The sequence below is a fragment of the Oncorhynchus nerka genome, linkage group LG2 (genome assembly GCF_034236695.1).
Source record: "Oncorhynchus nerka isolate Pitt River linkage group LG2, Oner_Uvic_2.0, whole genome shotgun sequence".
NCBI lineage: Eukaryota > Metazoa > Chordata > Actinopteri > Salmoniformes > Salmonidae > Oncorhynchus > Oncorhynchus nerka.
In genome coordinates, this window is record NC_088397.1 from 9,034,924 (window position 1) to 9,051,772 (window position 16,849).

At 45.4% G+C, this 16,849-nt stretch overlaps 1 protein-coding gene across 1 annotated transcript in view; it reads right to left on the minus strand.

The window, feature by feature from the left end:
* LOC115117475 (dystrophin-like) overlaps positions 1 to 16,849 on the minus strand; it is a 214,835-nt gene that overhangs the window by 87,364 nt on the left and 110,622 nt on the right. Inside the window, 4 exon segments of the mRNA XM_065022730.1 lie at positions 4,308 to 4,464; positions 5,602 to 5,774; positions 11,946 to 12,135; positions 13,389 to 13,543. Of these exon segments, the coding sequence (XP_064878802.1) occupies positions 4,308 to 4,464; positions 5,602 to 5,774; positions 11,946 to 12,135; positions 13,389 to 13,543 (675 nt within the window).

The window sequence follows — 16,849 nt, forward strand, 5'->3', positions numbered from 1 at the left end:
TGATGTTGCAGAGTACTGTCATCAGTTCTTAATGATGTTGCAGAGTACTGTAACACACACTGTAACATTGACTGTACTGTTTCCATGCTGTCACAGTTACCAGCCCTTTCAAGCTTAACATCCTTATCATTTATCGCCCTCCAGGTTCCCTCGGAGAGTTCATCAATGAGCTTGATGCCTTGATAAGCTCCTTTCCTGAGGACGGCTCACCTCTCACAGTTCTGGGCGACTTTAACCTCCCCACGTCTACCTTTGACTCATTCCTCTCTGCCTCCTTCTTTCCACTCCTCTCCTCTTTTGACCTCACCCTCTCACCTTCCCCCCCTACTCACAAGGCAGGCAATAACGCTCGACCTCATCTTTACTAGATGCTGTTCTTCCACTAACCTCATTGCAACTCCCCTCCAAGTCTCCGACCACTACCTTGTATCCTTTTCCCTCTCGCTCTCATCCAACACTTCCCACACTGCCCCTACTCGGATGGTATCGCGCCGTCCCAACCTTCGCTCTCTCTCCCCCGCTACTCTCTCCTCTTCCATCCTATCATCTCTTCCCTCTGCTCAAACCTTCTCCAACCTATCTCCTGATTCTGCCTCCTCAACCCTCCTCTCCTCCCTTTCTGCATCCTTTGACTCTCTATGTCCCCTATCCTCCAGGCCGGCTCGGTCCTCCCCTCCCGCTCCGTGGCTCGACGACTCATTGCGAGCTCACAGAACAGGGCTCCGGGCAGCCGAGCGGAAATGGAGGAAAACTCGCCTCCCTACGGACCTGGCATCCTTTCACTCCCTCCTCTCTACATTTTCCTCTTCTGTCTCTGCTGCTAAAGCCACTTTCTACCACTCTAAATTCCAAGCATCTGCCTCTAACCCTAGGAAGCTCTTTGCCACCTTCTCCTCCCTCCTGAATCCTCCTCCCCCTCCCCCTCCTCCCTCTCTGCAGATGACTTCGTCAACCATTTTGAAAAGAAGGTCGACGACATCCGATCCTCGTTTGCTAAGTCAAACGACACCGCTGGTTCTGCTCACACTGCCCTACCCTGTGCTCTGACCTCTTTCTCCCCTCTCTCTCCAGATGAAATCTCGCGTCTTGTGACGGCCGGCCGCCCAACAACCTGCCCGCTTGACCCTATCCCCTCCTCTCTTCTCCAGACCATTTCCGGAGACCTTCTCCCTTACCTCACCTCGCTCATCAACTCATCCCTGACCGCTGGCTACGTCCCTTCCATCTTCAAGAGAGCGAGAGTTGCACCCCTTCTGAAAAAACCTACACTCGATCCCTCCGATGTCAACAACTACAGACCAGTATCCCTTCTTTCTTTTCTCTCCAAAACTCTTGAACGTGCCATCCTTGGCCAGCTCTCCCGCTATCTCTCTCAGAATGACCTTCTTGATCCAAATCAGTCAGGTTTCAAGACTAGTCATTCAACTGAGACTGCTCTTCTCTGTATCACGGAGGCGCTCCGCACTGCTAAAGCTAACTCTCTCTCCTCTGCTCTCATCCTTCTAGACCTATCGGCTGCCTTCGATACTGTGAACCATCAGATCCTCCTCTCCACCCTCTCCGAGTTGGGCATCTCCGGCGCGGCCCACGCTTGGATTGCGTCCTACCTGACAGGTCGCTCCTACCAGGTGGCGTGGCGAGAATCTGTCTCCTCACCACGCGCTCTCACCACTGGCGTCCCCAGGGCTCTGTTCTAGGCCCTCTCCTATTCTCGCTATACACCAAGTCACTTGGCTCTGTCATAACCTCACATGGTCTCTCCTATCATTGCTATGCAGACGACACACAATTAATCTTCTCCTTTCCCCCTTCTGATGACCAGGTGGCGAATCGCATCTCTGCATGTCTGGCAGACATATCAGTGTGGATGACGGATCACCACCTCAAGCTGAACCTCGGCAAGACGGAGCTGCTCTTCCTCCCGGGGAAGGACTGCCCGTTCCATGATCTCGCCATCACGGTTGACAACTCCATTGTGTCCTCCTCCCAGAGCGCTAAGAACCTTGGCGTGATCCTGGACAACACCCTGTCGTTCTCAACTAACATCAAGGCGGTGGCCCGTTCCTGTAGGTTCATGCTCTACAACATCCGCAGAGTACGACCCTGCCTCACACAGGAAGCGGCGCAGGTCCTAATCCAGGCACTTGTCATCTCCCGTCTGGATTACTGCAACTCGCTGTTGGCTGGGCTCCCTGCCTGTGCCATTAAACCCCTACAACTCATCCAGAACGCCGCAGCCCGTCTGGTGTTCAACCTTCCCAAGTTCTCTCACGTCACCCCGCTCCTCCGCTCTCTCCACTGGCTTCCAGTTGAAGCTCGCATCCGCTACAAGACCATGGTGCTTGCCTACGGAGCTGTGAGGGGAACGGCACCTCAGTACCTCCAGGCTCTGATCAGGCCCTACACCCAAACAAGGGCACTGCGTTCATCCACCTCTGGCCTGCTCGCCTCCCTACCACTGAGGAAGTACAGTTCCCGCTCAGCCCAGTCAAAACTGTTCGCTGCCCTGGCCCCCCAATGGTGGAACACAACTCCCTCACGACGCCAGGACAGCGGAGTCAATCACCACCTTCCGGAGACACCTGAAACCCCACCTCTTTAAGGAATACCTAGGATAGGATAAAGTAATCCTTCTCACCCCCCTTAAAAGATTTAGATGCACTATTGTAAAGTGGCTGTTCCACTGGATGTCTTAAGGTGAACGCACCAATTTGTAAGTCGCTCTGGATAAGAGCGTCTGCTAAATGACTTAAATGTAAAATGTAAATGTACTGTCATCAGTTCTTAATGATGTTGCAGTGATTGTCATCAGTTCTTAATGATGTTGCAGAGTACTGTCATCAGTTCTTAATGATGTTGCAGAGTACTGCCATCAGTTCTTAATGATGTTGCAGAGTACTGTCATCAGTTCTTAATGATGTTGCAGGGTACTGTCATCAGTTCTTAATGATGTTGCAGGGTACTGTCATCAGTTCTTAATGATGTTGCAGAGTACTGCCATCAGTTCTTAATGATGTTGCAGAGTACTGTCATCAGTTCTTAATGATGCATGATGACCTCATTAGGAGTATGATGATACATGACAAAAACATTCCAATATTGTGTTTTGCTAACATCTCCATAATGCAGTAAACTTGCAGTGTGGCTCATCTGCTCCCTGAACAACTTATGCTGTTATAAAACAGATATAAACCAGATATAAACCAGATATAAACCAGTTATAAACCAGATATAAACCAGTTATAAACCAGATATAAACCAGTTATAAACCAGATATAAACCAGTTATAAACCAGTTATAAACAGATATAAACCAGTTATAAACCAGATATAAACCAGATATAAACCAGATATAAACCAGTTATAAACCAGATATAAACAGATATAAACCAGATATAAACCAGTTATAAACCAGTTATAAACCAGTTATAAACAGATATAAACCAGTTATAAACCAGATATAAACCAGTTATAAACCAGATATAAACCAGATATAAACAGATATAAACCAGATATAAACCAGATATAAACCAGTTATAAACCAGATATAAACCAGTTATAAACCAGATATAAACCAGTTATAAACCAGATATAAACCAGTTATAAACCAGATATAAACAGATATAAACCAGATATAAACCAGTTATAAACCAGATATAAACAGTTATAAACCAGTTATAAACCAGTTATAAACCAGTTATAAACCAGATATAAACAGTTATAAACCAGTTATAAACCGGATATAAACCAGTTATAAACCAGATATAAACCAGTTATAAACCAGATATAAAACAGATATAAACCAGTTATAAACCAGATATAAACAGATATAAACCAGTTATAAACCAGATATAAACCAGTTATAAACCAGATATAAACAGATATAAACCAGTTATAAACCAGTTATAAACCAGATATAAACCAGATATAAACCAGATATAAACCAGATATAAACAGTTATAAACCAGATATAAAACAGTTATAAACCAGTTATAAACCAGTTATAAACCAGATATAAACCAGATATAAACCAGATATAAACCAGTTATAAACCAGTTATAAACCAGTTATAAACCAGATATAAAACAGTTATAAACCAGTTATAAACCAGTTATAAACCAGATATAAACCAGTTATAAACCAGTTATAAACAGATATAAACCAGATATAAACCATTACATCTGCTTATGATTTCTGACGTATCAATGTATCTATGAACCAACCAACTAGTGAATCACCCAACCAACCAACCAGCCACCCACCCAACCAACCAGCTAACCACCCAGCCAGCCAGTATTCCGCTCTCACCCTGTGTGTGTCCAGCTGTTGTTGCACAGCAGGGACGTCGCCCCCTACTGGTGGTTCCTGCTCCAGCAGGTCAGTCTTCATCTGCAGCCAGGCTATCAGCTCCTGAAGGGTCATGTGTATCCTCTTCCATGGAGCCATTTCCCCTTCCAGGTGAGATCTACAACATACACATAGAAGCATAGATATAAGACCGGATCATAGATATTCCTATCTCAACTGGACCGTAGATATTCTTATCTAACCTAAACTGGATCATATATATTCCTATCTAAACTGGACTGGATCGTAGATATTCCTATCTAAACTGGGCTGGATCGTAGATATTCCTATCTCAACTGGATCGTAGATATTCCTATCTAACCTAGACCGTAGATATTCTTATCTAACCTAAACTGGATCATATATATTCCTATCTAAACTGGACTGGATCATAGATATTCCTATCTAAACTGGACCGTAGATATTCTTATCTAACCTAAACTGGATCATATATATTCCTATCTAAACTGGACTGGATCATAGATATTCCTATCTAAACTGGACCGTAGATATTCCTATCTAACCTAGACTGGATCGTAGATATTCCTATCTAAACTGGCCTGGACCGTAGATATTCCTATCTAAACTGAGCTGGATCGTAGATATTCCTATCTAAACTGGCCTGGACCGTAGATATTCCTATCTAAACTGGCCTGGACCGTAGATATTCCTATCTAAACTGGGCTGGATCATAGATATTCCTATCTAACCTAGACTGGATCGTAGATATTCCTATCTAAACTGGGCTGGACCGTAAATATTCCTATCTAAACTGGGCTGGATCGTAGATATTCCTATCTAAACTGGCCTGGACCGTAGATATTCCTATCTAAACTGGCCTGGACCGTAGATATTCCTATCTAAACTGGGCTGGACCGTAGATATTCCTATCTAAACTGGACCGTAGATATTCTTATCTAAACTAGACTGGATCAAATATATTCCTATCTAAACTAGACTGGATCAAATATATTCCTATCTAAACTGGACTGGATCATAGATATTCCTATCTAAACTAAACTGTTGACCAGGGATGCTCAACCCTTCCTCCTGGGGAAGAAAGGTCCCGCAGGCGTTTGCTCCAACCCTACTCAGTCTAACACAGCTGATTGTAGTAATTAGATGCTCATCCCGGACCTTGATTATCTGAATCAGGTGTGTAACAACAGGGATGGAGCGAAAACCTGCACCCTTTTGTCACCATGAATGAACACCTGGAGGCAGGCATGAGAAAGGTGGCTGGCCTGGTGTCTACCTCATACTCATGGTTTTGCTGCGGAGCTCGTCCCAGCGCTGGCCCATGTTGTCCAGGCGGCTCTGTAGGAGTACGGCCTCGTCTGAGCCGGTCAGAGACGTCACGATACGCTGACCATTCTCATCCAGAGAGTGGTACAGTTCTGTGTGGCCATCTATCTCCCCTTGAAGGTCCTACACACACACACACACACACACACCGAGCATACACACACCGAGCATACACATACACGCACGCACGCACGCACACACACACACACACACACACACACACACACACACACAATCATTAGTGGGTATCTAAATAATTATAATGTTCTGTGGTATATGCCTCTCTCTGAATGAGTTCGATGCATTTTGACCAGGAGTTAATGTATTATCAGTCTTATTAAAGCCTAGGAACCATTAGATTCATATCTATATATTATAATAATGATATATGTCCTCCTATAGAAGGAACCATTAGATTCATATCTATATATTATAATAATGATATATGTCCTCCTATAGAAGGAACCATTAGATTCATATCTATATATTATAATAATGATATATGTCCTCCTATAGAAGGAACCATTAGATTCATATCTATATATTATAATAATGATATATGTCCCCTATAGAAGGAACCATTAGATTCATATCTATATATTATAATAATGATATATGTCCTCCTATAGAAGGAACCATTAGATTCATATCTATATATTATAATAATGATATATGTCCCCCTATAGAAGGAACCATTAGATTCATATCTATATATTATAATAATGATATATGTCCTCCTATAGAAGGAACCATTAGATTCATATCTATATATTATAATAATGATATATGTCCTCCTATAGAAGGAACCATTAGATTCATATCTATATATTATAATAATGATATATGTCCTCCTATAGAAGGAACCATTAGATTCATATCTATATATTATAATAATGATATATGTCCTCCTATAGAAGGAACCATTAGATGACTACATATTATAATAATGATATATGTCCTCCTATAGAAGAAACCATTAGATGACTACATATTATAATAATGATGGATATGCCCAAACAGAGCAGCCACTCTCTCAGCCTAATATTCTAGAATCCTAATGAATCCATTAGTCTTTCTCATTATTGTCATTAATGTCCTGCAGGTGAAAGAGCCAGGTTTTCCAGGTATTACCTGAGTACCTTCTCCACTAGCTGGGTACTTACTGTACATATTATGATTGGGAATGTCCAACCAACGCTTCCCACTTCACCATACACTCTTAGAAAACAAGGTGCAATCTAGAACCTAAAAGGGTTCTTCGGCTGTCCCCATAGGAGAACCCTTTTGGTTCCAGGTAGAACCCTTTTCTACCTGGAACCAAAATGGTTCTACCTGGAACCAAAAAGGGTTCTCCTATGGAGACATCTGAAGAACCCTTTTGGAAAAAAATGTGTACTCTCAATCTAATGTTCTCTAATGATCCTAATTAGTCCATTCCTTACCCCTGACTGTCATCATCAGATGCTGCAGGTCTAAGAGTCATGTGGCTGTGAGGTTTGATCTCAGAGAGGGCAGAATGACGTCACAGAATAGAAGACTACATAACAACCATTCATAGAATCTCCTTAGCAACCCCATGTTCCTCATTGACTTAATGCACATACCAAAACCACACAACAAGTTGTTTCCTCACAGGAAAACATTAAGTTATTTGAATTTAAATGTAATTGACTGTAAATATACACTGAGTGTACAAAACATTAAGAACAGCCTTGATTCGGGCCTCCCGAGTGGCGCAGTGGTCTAAGGCACTGCATCGCAGTGCTAGCTGTGCCACTAGAGATTCTGGGTTCGAGTCCAGGCTCTTGATACACGTGGGAAACTGTTGAGTGTGAAAAACACAGCAGCGTTGCAGTTCTTGACACACTCTAACCGGTGTGACTGGCACCTACTACCATACCCCGTTCAAAGTCACTTAAATATTTTGTCTTGCCCATTCACCCTCTAAATGACACATACAGTGCCTTGCGAAAGTATTCGGCCCCCTTGAACTTTGCGACCTTTTGCCACATTTCAGGCTTCAAACATAAAGATATAAAACTGTATTTTTTTGTGAAGAATCAACAACAAGTGGGACACAATCATGAAGTGGAACAACATTTATTGGATATTTCAAACTTTTTTAACAAATCAAAAACTGAAAAATTGGGCGTGCAAAATTATTCAGCCCCCTTAAGTTAATACTTTGTAGCGCCACCTTTTGCTGCGATTACAGCTGTAAGTCGCTTGGGGTATGTCTCTATCAGTTTTGCACATCGAGAGACTGAATTTTTTTCCCATTCCTCCTTGCAAAACAGCTCGAGCTCAGTGAGGTTGGATGGAGAGCATTTGTGAACAGCAGTTTTCAGTTCTTTCCACAGATTCTCGATTGGATTCAGGTCTGGACTTTGACTTGGCCATTCTAACACCTGGATATGTTTATTTTTGAACCATTCCATTGTAGATTTTGCTTTATGTTTTGGATCATTGTCTTGTTGGAAGAGAAATCTCCGTCCCAGTCTCAGGTCTTTTGCAGACTCCATCAGGTTTTCTTCCAGAATGGTCCTGTATTTGGCTCCATCCATCTTCCCATCAATTTTAACCATCTTCCTTGTCCCTGCTGAAGAAAAGCAGGCCCAAACCATGATGCTGCCACCACCATGTTTGACAGTGGGGATGGTGTGTTCAGGGTGATGAGCTGTGTTGCTTTTACGCCAAACATAACGTTTTGCATTGTTGCCAAAAAGTTCAATTTTGGTTTCATCTGACCAGAGCACCTTCTTCCACATGTTTGGTGTGTCTCCCAGGTGGCTTGTGGCAAATTTTAAACAACACTTTTTATGGATATCTTTAAGAAATGGCTTTCTTCTTGCCACTCTTCCATAAAGGCCAGATTTGTGCAATATACGACTGATTGTTGTCCTATGGACAGAGTCTCCCACCTCAGCTGTAGATCTCTGCAGTTCATCCAGAGTGATCATGGGCCTCTTGGCTGCATCTCTGATCAGTCTTCTCCTTGTATGAGCTGAAAGTTTAGAGGAACGGCCAGGTCTTGGTAGATTTGCAGTGGTCTGATACTCCTTCCATTTCAATATTATCGCTTGCACAGTGCTCCTTTTTGTATCCAAATCCGGCTTTAAACTTCTTCACAACAGTATCTCGGACCTGCCTGGTGTGTTCCTTGTTCTTCATGATGCTCTCTGCGCTTTTAACGGACCTCTGAGACTATCACAGTGCAGGTGCATTTATACGGAGACTTGATTACACACAGGTGGATTGTATTTATCATCATTAGTCATTTAGGTCAACATTGGATCATTCAGAGATCCTCACTGAACTTCTGGAGAGAGTTTGCTGCACTGAAAGTAAAGGGGCTGAATAATTTTGCACGCCCAATTTTTAAGTTTTTGATTTGTTAAAAAAGTTTGAAATATCCAATAAATGTCATTCCACTTCATGATTGTGTCCCACTTGTTGTTGATTCTTCACAAAAAAATACAGTTTTATATCTTTATGTTTGAAGCCTGAAATGTGGCAAAAGGTTCAAGGGGGCCGAATACTTTCGCAAGGCACTGTACATACAATCCATGTTTCAATTGTCTCAAGACTTAAACATCCTTCTTTAACCTGTCTCCTCCCCTTCCATCTACACTGATTGAAGTGGATCTAACAAGTGACATCAATAAGGGATCATAGCTTTCACCTGGTCAGTCTATGTCATGGAAAGAGAAGGTGTTCTTAATGTTTTGTCCACTCAGTGTACAGCAACAACAAAGCCTACTGTATTAAATGGACCATTTCTGACCGTGGTTCATTCAAGTGATCACTACGTCTGAAGTGACTGTCTTTCTCCAACTCCGAGACAGACGAGCAGTGCAAGACAGAAGAATACACAGACACGCGTTCAGTACTGGACAGAAGAATACACAGACACACGTTCAGTACTGGACAGAAGAATACACAGACACACGTTCAGTACTGGACAGAAGAATACACAGACACACGTTCAGTACTGGACAGAAGAATACACAGACACACGTTCAGTACTGGACAGAAGAATACACAGACACACGTTCAGTACTGGACAGAAGAATACACAGACACACGTTCAGTACTGGACAGAAGAATACACAGACACACGTTCAGTACTGGACAGAAACCCTTCCCAGTGACCAGTAAGTTGTAATCTCTAACCTGAACTTGGTAGGTTTTCCTGCGCAGCATATTATCCACTTAAGGCAACGCTTCACACAACTAAGAAAACATGTCTTGTGTCGCCAAACTCAATCAAGTGTAGATGCTTTCTGTGTTTGTCCGTGAGCTACAATGAGCCCTATGCCTATGTGAGTGTGTGTGTGTGAGTGTGAGTGTCTGCTCGTGTGCATGTGTGTGAGGAAGAGGGAGAGACCCAATAGAATGAGGTACAGAAGGCTGGTTGATGTCCGACACACAGCGACTGTTGTTCACTGGGGGAGAGAGTGGAGAAAGTGGGCGACTACTGCAGCACAGAGGGTCAGAAATGTTCCCTTTCCAAACTCAGAACAGGCCTGTCTCTTCACAACCCACAATACCGTGTGAGTTGGGGAGGGGGGTCCTGTCTTTGTACTCTCCTTGGAGTCTGGACCTTGTCTCGCCCCCCCAGCCAGGCCCAACATTCCTGTCTTACCAGCCGGGGTATTGAGGGGCACACATGGCAGGCAGGGGAAGGTACCGAGGACGAGAGACTGGGTCAGACTGCTGGCTGCTTTCTAGAACACACCACAAACCCTGCACATACTGTACTGACACCTCCCCCACCCTGAGACACTTCACAAACCCTGCAGATACTGTACTGACACCTCCCCCACCCTGAGACACTTCACAAACCCTGCATATACTGTACTGACACCTCCCCCACCCTGAGACACTTCACAAACCCTGCATATACTGTACTGACACCTCCCCCACCCGGAGACACTTCACAAACCCTGCATATACTGTACTGACACCTCCCCCACCCTGAGACACTTCACAAACCCTGCACATACTGTACTGACACCTCCCCCACCCTGAGACACTTCACAAACCCTGCACATACTGTACTGACACCTCCCCCCCCACCCTGAGACACTTCACAAACCCTGCATATACTGTACTGACACCTCCCCCACCCTGAGACACTTCACAAACCCTGCACATACTGTACTGACACCTCCCCCACCCTGAGACACTTCACAAACCCTGCACATACTGTACTGACACCTCCCCCACCCTGAGACACTTCACAAACCCTGCATATACTGTACTGACACCTCCCCCACCCTGAGACACTTCACAAACCCTGCATATACTGTACTGACACCTCCCCCACCCTGAGACACTTCACAAACCCTGCACATACTGTACTGACACCTCCCCCACCCTGAGACACTTCACAAACCCTGCATATACTGTACTGACACCTCCCCCACCCTGAGACACTTCACAAACCCTGCACATACTGTACTGACACCTCCCCCACCCTGAGACACTTCACAAACCCTGCACATACTGTACTGACACCTCCCCCACCCTGAGACACTTCACACTAATGCCACTCAAGCTGAGCTGACTCAACTGAAAGATGACTCAACAATTTGACTTTGTTGAATTGAGGCTATGAAATTACTCTTAACTAAGTCTATGAACAGATTCTGAACTAACACTATTAGTTGATTCTATGAGTTGACTCTATGAACTGACTCTGAATTGACTCTGAATTGACTCTACAGTATCAATAGATGTGTGTGTGAGTACCTGGAACTGCCCCAGCAGGTGACTGACTCTACAGTATGAACTGAGTGTGAGTACCTGGAACTGCCCCAGCAGGTGACTGACTCTACAGTATGAACTGAGTGTGAGTACCTGGAACTGCCCCAGCAGGTGACTGACTCTACAGTATGAACTGAATGTGAGTACCTGGAACTGCCCCAGCAGGAGACTGAATCTACAGTATGAACTGAGTGTGAGTACCTGGAACTGCCCCAGCAGGTGACTGACTCTACAGTATGAACTGAGTGTGAGTACCTGGAACTGCCCCAGCAGGTGACTGACTCTACAGTATGAACTGAGTGTGAGTACCTGGAACTGCCCCAGCAGGAGACTGACTCTACAGTATGAACTGAGTGTGAGTACCTGGAACTGCCCCAGCAGGAGACTGACTCTACAGTATGAACTGAGTGTGAGTACCTGGAACTGCCCCAGCAGGAGACTGACTCTACAGTATGAACTGAGTGTGAGTACCTGGAACTGCCCCAGCAGGAGACTGTCTCTACAGTATGAACTGAGTGTGAGTACCTGGAACTGCCCCAGCAGGTGTCGTACAGCCTCAGGGTCTTCCAGCAGCCTCTCCTTGTGTGAGGCGTCCAGCAGGACGTTACAGGTGGTCTCTGCCTCCGTCAGCCAGTTGAGGAACTCCTTCAGGTCCAGGTAGAACTGCTGTAACAGCCTCAGAGCAGCTGACAGAGCCGCCTCACGGTCCCCAACACTACATCCACAAATAGGAACACATATACAGAAACTGTTGTTGGCACCGCTACACACACACACAGGTCACAAGTTCAGAGGGAAAACTGGGGTCATACATCAGTGTTATGATGTGGCCTGTCACAGGGAAATTTAGTAGAACTAACAGTGAGGGTCAATGTGTGTGCATTCAGATGTACTGTGCATTGTGTGTGTGTGTTCACGTGTACTGAGAGACAGCATGATGAAGTGCTTTCAGGAGCATGTGGGACTGATGCAGACTGACTGACTGACTGGTTGACTGACTGACTAACTGACTGGCTAATTGACTGACTGGTTTACTAACTGACTGACAGAATACCAGACTGACTGACTAAGGCAGTTAACCCACTGTTCCTAGGCCATCATTGAAAATAAGAATGTGTTCTTAACTGACTTGCCTAGTTAAATAATGGTAAAATAAATACAAATTAACTGAATGACTGACTGACTGGTTGACTAACTGACTGACTGACTAACTGATTAACTGACTGACTGATTAACTGAATGACTGACTGACTGGTTGACTAACTGACTGACTGACTGACTAACTGACTGACTGACTAACTGACTGACTGATTAACTGACTGACTGACTGATTGACTGACTAACTGACTGGTTGACTGACTGACTGATTAACTGAATGACTAACTGACTGGTTGACTGACTGACTGATTAACTGAATGACTGACTGCCTGGTTGACTGACTGACTGATTAACTGAATGACTGACTGACTGGTTGACTGACTGATTAACTGAATGATTGACTGGTTAATTAACTGACTGACTGACTGACTGACAGACTAACTGACTGACTGACTGACTGGCTAATTGACTGACTGGTTTACTAACTGACTGACAGAATACCAGACTGACTGACTAACTAACTGACTGACCAACTAACTGACCAACTGACTGGTTGACTGACTGTCTGACTAACTAACTGACTGACTGACAGGCTGACTGACAGAATACCAGACTGTCTAACTAAATAACTGGTTGACTAACTGACTGGCTGACAGACTGACGAACTAACTGACCAACTGACTGGCTGACTGACTGTCTGACTAACTAACTGACTGACAGAATACCAGACTAACTAACTAAATAACTGACTGACTGGTTGAATAACTGACTGTCTGACTAACTAACTGACTGACAGAATACCAGACTAACTAACTAAATAACTGACTGACTGGTTGACCAACTGACTGACAGAATAGCAGACTGACTCACCGTTTGTTGATGTGCTCCCAGGTAACGTTCGTGGCGTCGGTCATCTGTGTGACCTTGTGTGTGTGGTCGGTAGAGTAAAGGGTTAACAGCTTCCCTGCCAGGTCATTGGTCACGTCCACCTGACCCTGCCACTGGTGCAGCTCCTTCAAAAACAGCTGTTGAGACCACAGAAAACAGTTATAGATAAAGACATAAAATAACGATACAGAACATCACCCTCATACACAGTAACAACCCTCTAATACACAGTAACAACCCTCTAATACACAGTAACAACCCTCTAGTACACAGTAACAACCCTCTAGTACGCAGTAACAACCTTCTAATACGCAGTAACAACCCTCTAATACACAGTAACAACCCTCTAATACACAGTAACAACCCTCTAGTACACAGTAACAACCCTCTAATACACAGTAACAACCCTCTAATACACAGTAACAACCCTCTAATACACAGTAACAACCCTCTAGTACACAGTAACAACCCTCTAATACACAGTAACAACCCTCTAGTACACAGTAACAACCCTCTAATACACAGTAACAACCCTCTAATACACAGTAACAACCCTCTAATACACAGTAACAACCCTCTAGTACACAGTAACAACCCTCTAATACACAGTAACAACCCTCTAATACACAGTAACAACCCTCTAATACACAGTAACAACCCTCTAATACACAGTAACAACCCTCTAGTACACAGTAACAACCCTCTAATACACAGTAACAACCCTCTAGTACACAGTAACAACCCTCTAATACACAGTAACAACCCTCTAATACACAGTAACAACCCTCTAGTGGCCCAGAGGAAGCAGAGACCCTCTAAATATACGACTCTGATACAGAACATCACCCTAATACACAGTAACAACCCTCTAGTGGCCCAGAGGAAGCAGAGACAGAGACCCTCTAAATATACGGCTCTGATACAGAACATCACCCTAATACACAGTAACAACCCTCTAGTGGCCCATAGGAAGCAGAGACCCTCTAAATACACGGCTCTGATACAGAACATCACCCTAATACACAGTAACAACCCTCTAGTGGCCCAGAGGAAGCAGAGACCCTCTAAATATACAGCTCTGATACAGAACATCACCCTAATACACAGTAACAACCCTCTAGTGGCTCAGAGGAAGCAGAGACCCTCTAAATATACAGCTCTGATACAGAACATCACCCTAATACACAGTAACAACCCTCTAGTGGCTCAGAGGAAGCAGAGACCCTCTAAATATACGGCTCTGATACAGAACATCACCCTAATACACAGTAACAACCCTCTAGTGGCTCAGAGGAAGCCGAGACAGAGACCCTCTAAATATACAGCTCTGATACAGAACATCACCCTAATACACAGTAACAACCCTCTAGTGGCCCAGAGGAAGCAGAGACCCTCTAAATACACAGCTCTGATTGGAAGTCCTCTAACTAGAGTTTAAGTTGTAACCTAGCAACAACACCCGACTCAACAAATGAAGATCCAGGATGGAAGAACATTCATATCAGTTGTTCCTCTAACTAGACTAGAGGGAGTCATAGCAACACAGGGACTGTACTAGAGGGAGTCATAGCAACACAGGGACTGTACTAGAGGGAGTCATAGCAACACAGGGACTGTACTAGAGGGAGTCATAGCAACACAGGGACTGTACTAGAGGGAGTCATAGCAACACAGGGACTGTAACATGATTCCTGGAAACGTTGCTGAGCAGAGTGGTAGAACAGGGTCTGTTGTAATATTCAGTATTCCAGGCTTTGCTACTCTAGTCTCATTACATTCTCATCCTGTTATACTGTAGTGATGAGGATTCCTCATCTAGTCCTTATCAGAGAGACGCCTCACAGCTTTACACATATTACCTTCCTGGAATCATCTCCACTCCGTGCTGCACATGCTCAAGTGTGTGTGTGTGTGTGTGTGTGTGTGTGTGTGTGTGTGTGTGTGTGTGTGTGTGTGAGAGAGTGAGAGTGAGAGAGAGAGAGGGTTCGCCAGGGTTGCAATCTGAGCCCTGCACTCTTCAATATTTACATCAGCGAATTGGCCACTATTCTAGATAAATCCTCAGCCCTGGTGTTAGTCTCCACAATTCAGAGGTTAAACGCCTACTCTTTGCTGATGACCTATGCCTGCTGACACCCACAGCACATGGCCTACAGCAGAGCCTGGACCTGCTAGAGCAGTACTGCCAGACCTGGGCCCTGGCAGTAAACCCCCACAGCACATGGCCTACAGCAGAGCCTGGACCTGCTAGAGCAGTACTGCCAGACCTGGGCCCTGGCAGTAAAACCCCCACAGCACATGGCTTACAGCAGAGCCTGGACCTGCTAGAGCAGTACTGCCAGACCTGGGCCCTGGCAGTAAACCCCCACAGCACATGGCCTACAGCAGAGCCTGGACCTGCTAGAGCAGTACTACCAGACCTGGGCCCTGGCAGTAAACCCCCACAGCACATGGCCTACAGCAGAGCCTGGACCTGCTAGAGCAGTACTACCAGACCTGGGCCCTGGCAGTAAACCCCCACAGCACATGGCCTACAGCAGAGCCTGGACCTGCTAGAGCAGTACTGCCAGACCTGGGCCCTGGCAGTAAACCCCCACAGCACATGGCCTACAGCAGAGCCTGGACCTGCTAGAGCAGTACTACCAGACCTGGGCCCTGGCAGTAAACCCCCACAGCACATGGCCTACAGCAGAGCCTGGACCTGCTAGAGCAGTACTGCCAGACCTGGGCCCTGGCAGTAAACCCCCACAGCACATGGCCTACAGCAGAGCCTGGACCTGCTAGAGCAGTACTACCAGACCTGGGCCCTGGCAGTAAACCCCCACAGCACATGGCCTACAGCAGTACTACCAGACCTGGGCCCTGGCAGTAAACCCCCACAGCACATGGCCTACAGCAGAGCCTGGACCTACTAGAGCAGTACTGCCAGACCTGGGCCCTGGCAGTAAACCCCCACAGCACATGGCCTACAGCAGAGCCTGGACCTGCTAGAGCAGTACTACCAGACCTGGGCCCTGGCAGTAAACCCCCACAGCACATGGCCTACAGCAGTACTATCAGACCTGGGCCCTGGCAGTAAACCCCCACAGCACATGGCCTACAGCAGAGCCTGGACCTACTAGAGCAGTACTGCCAGACCTGGGCCCTGGCAGTAAACCCCCACAGCACATGGCCTACAGCAGAGCCTGGACCTACTAGAGCAGTACTACCAGACCTGGGCCCTGGCAGTACACCCCCACAGCACATGGCCTACAGCAGAGCCTGGACCTACTAGAGCAGTACTACCAGACCTAGGCCCTAGCAGTAAACCCCAAAAAGACTCAAATAATGATTTTCCAGAGAAGATCCAGATCTCAGGGAATTAGACCAAAGTTCTCAATTGGTACAAAATATATATTTCAGGTGTGTGCGTACTGGTAGCGGAGTCAGGTGCAGGAGAGCAG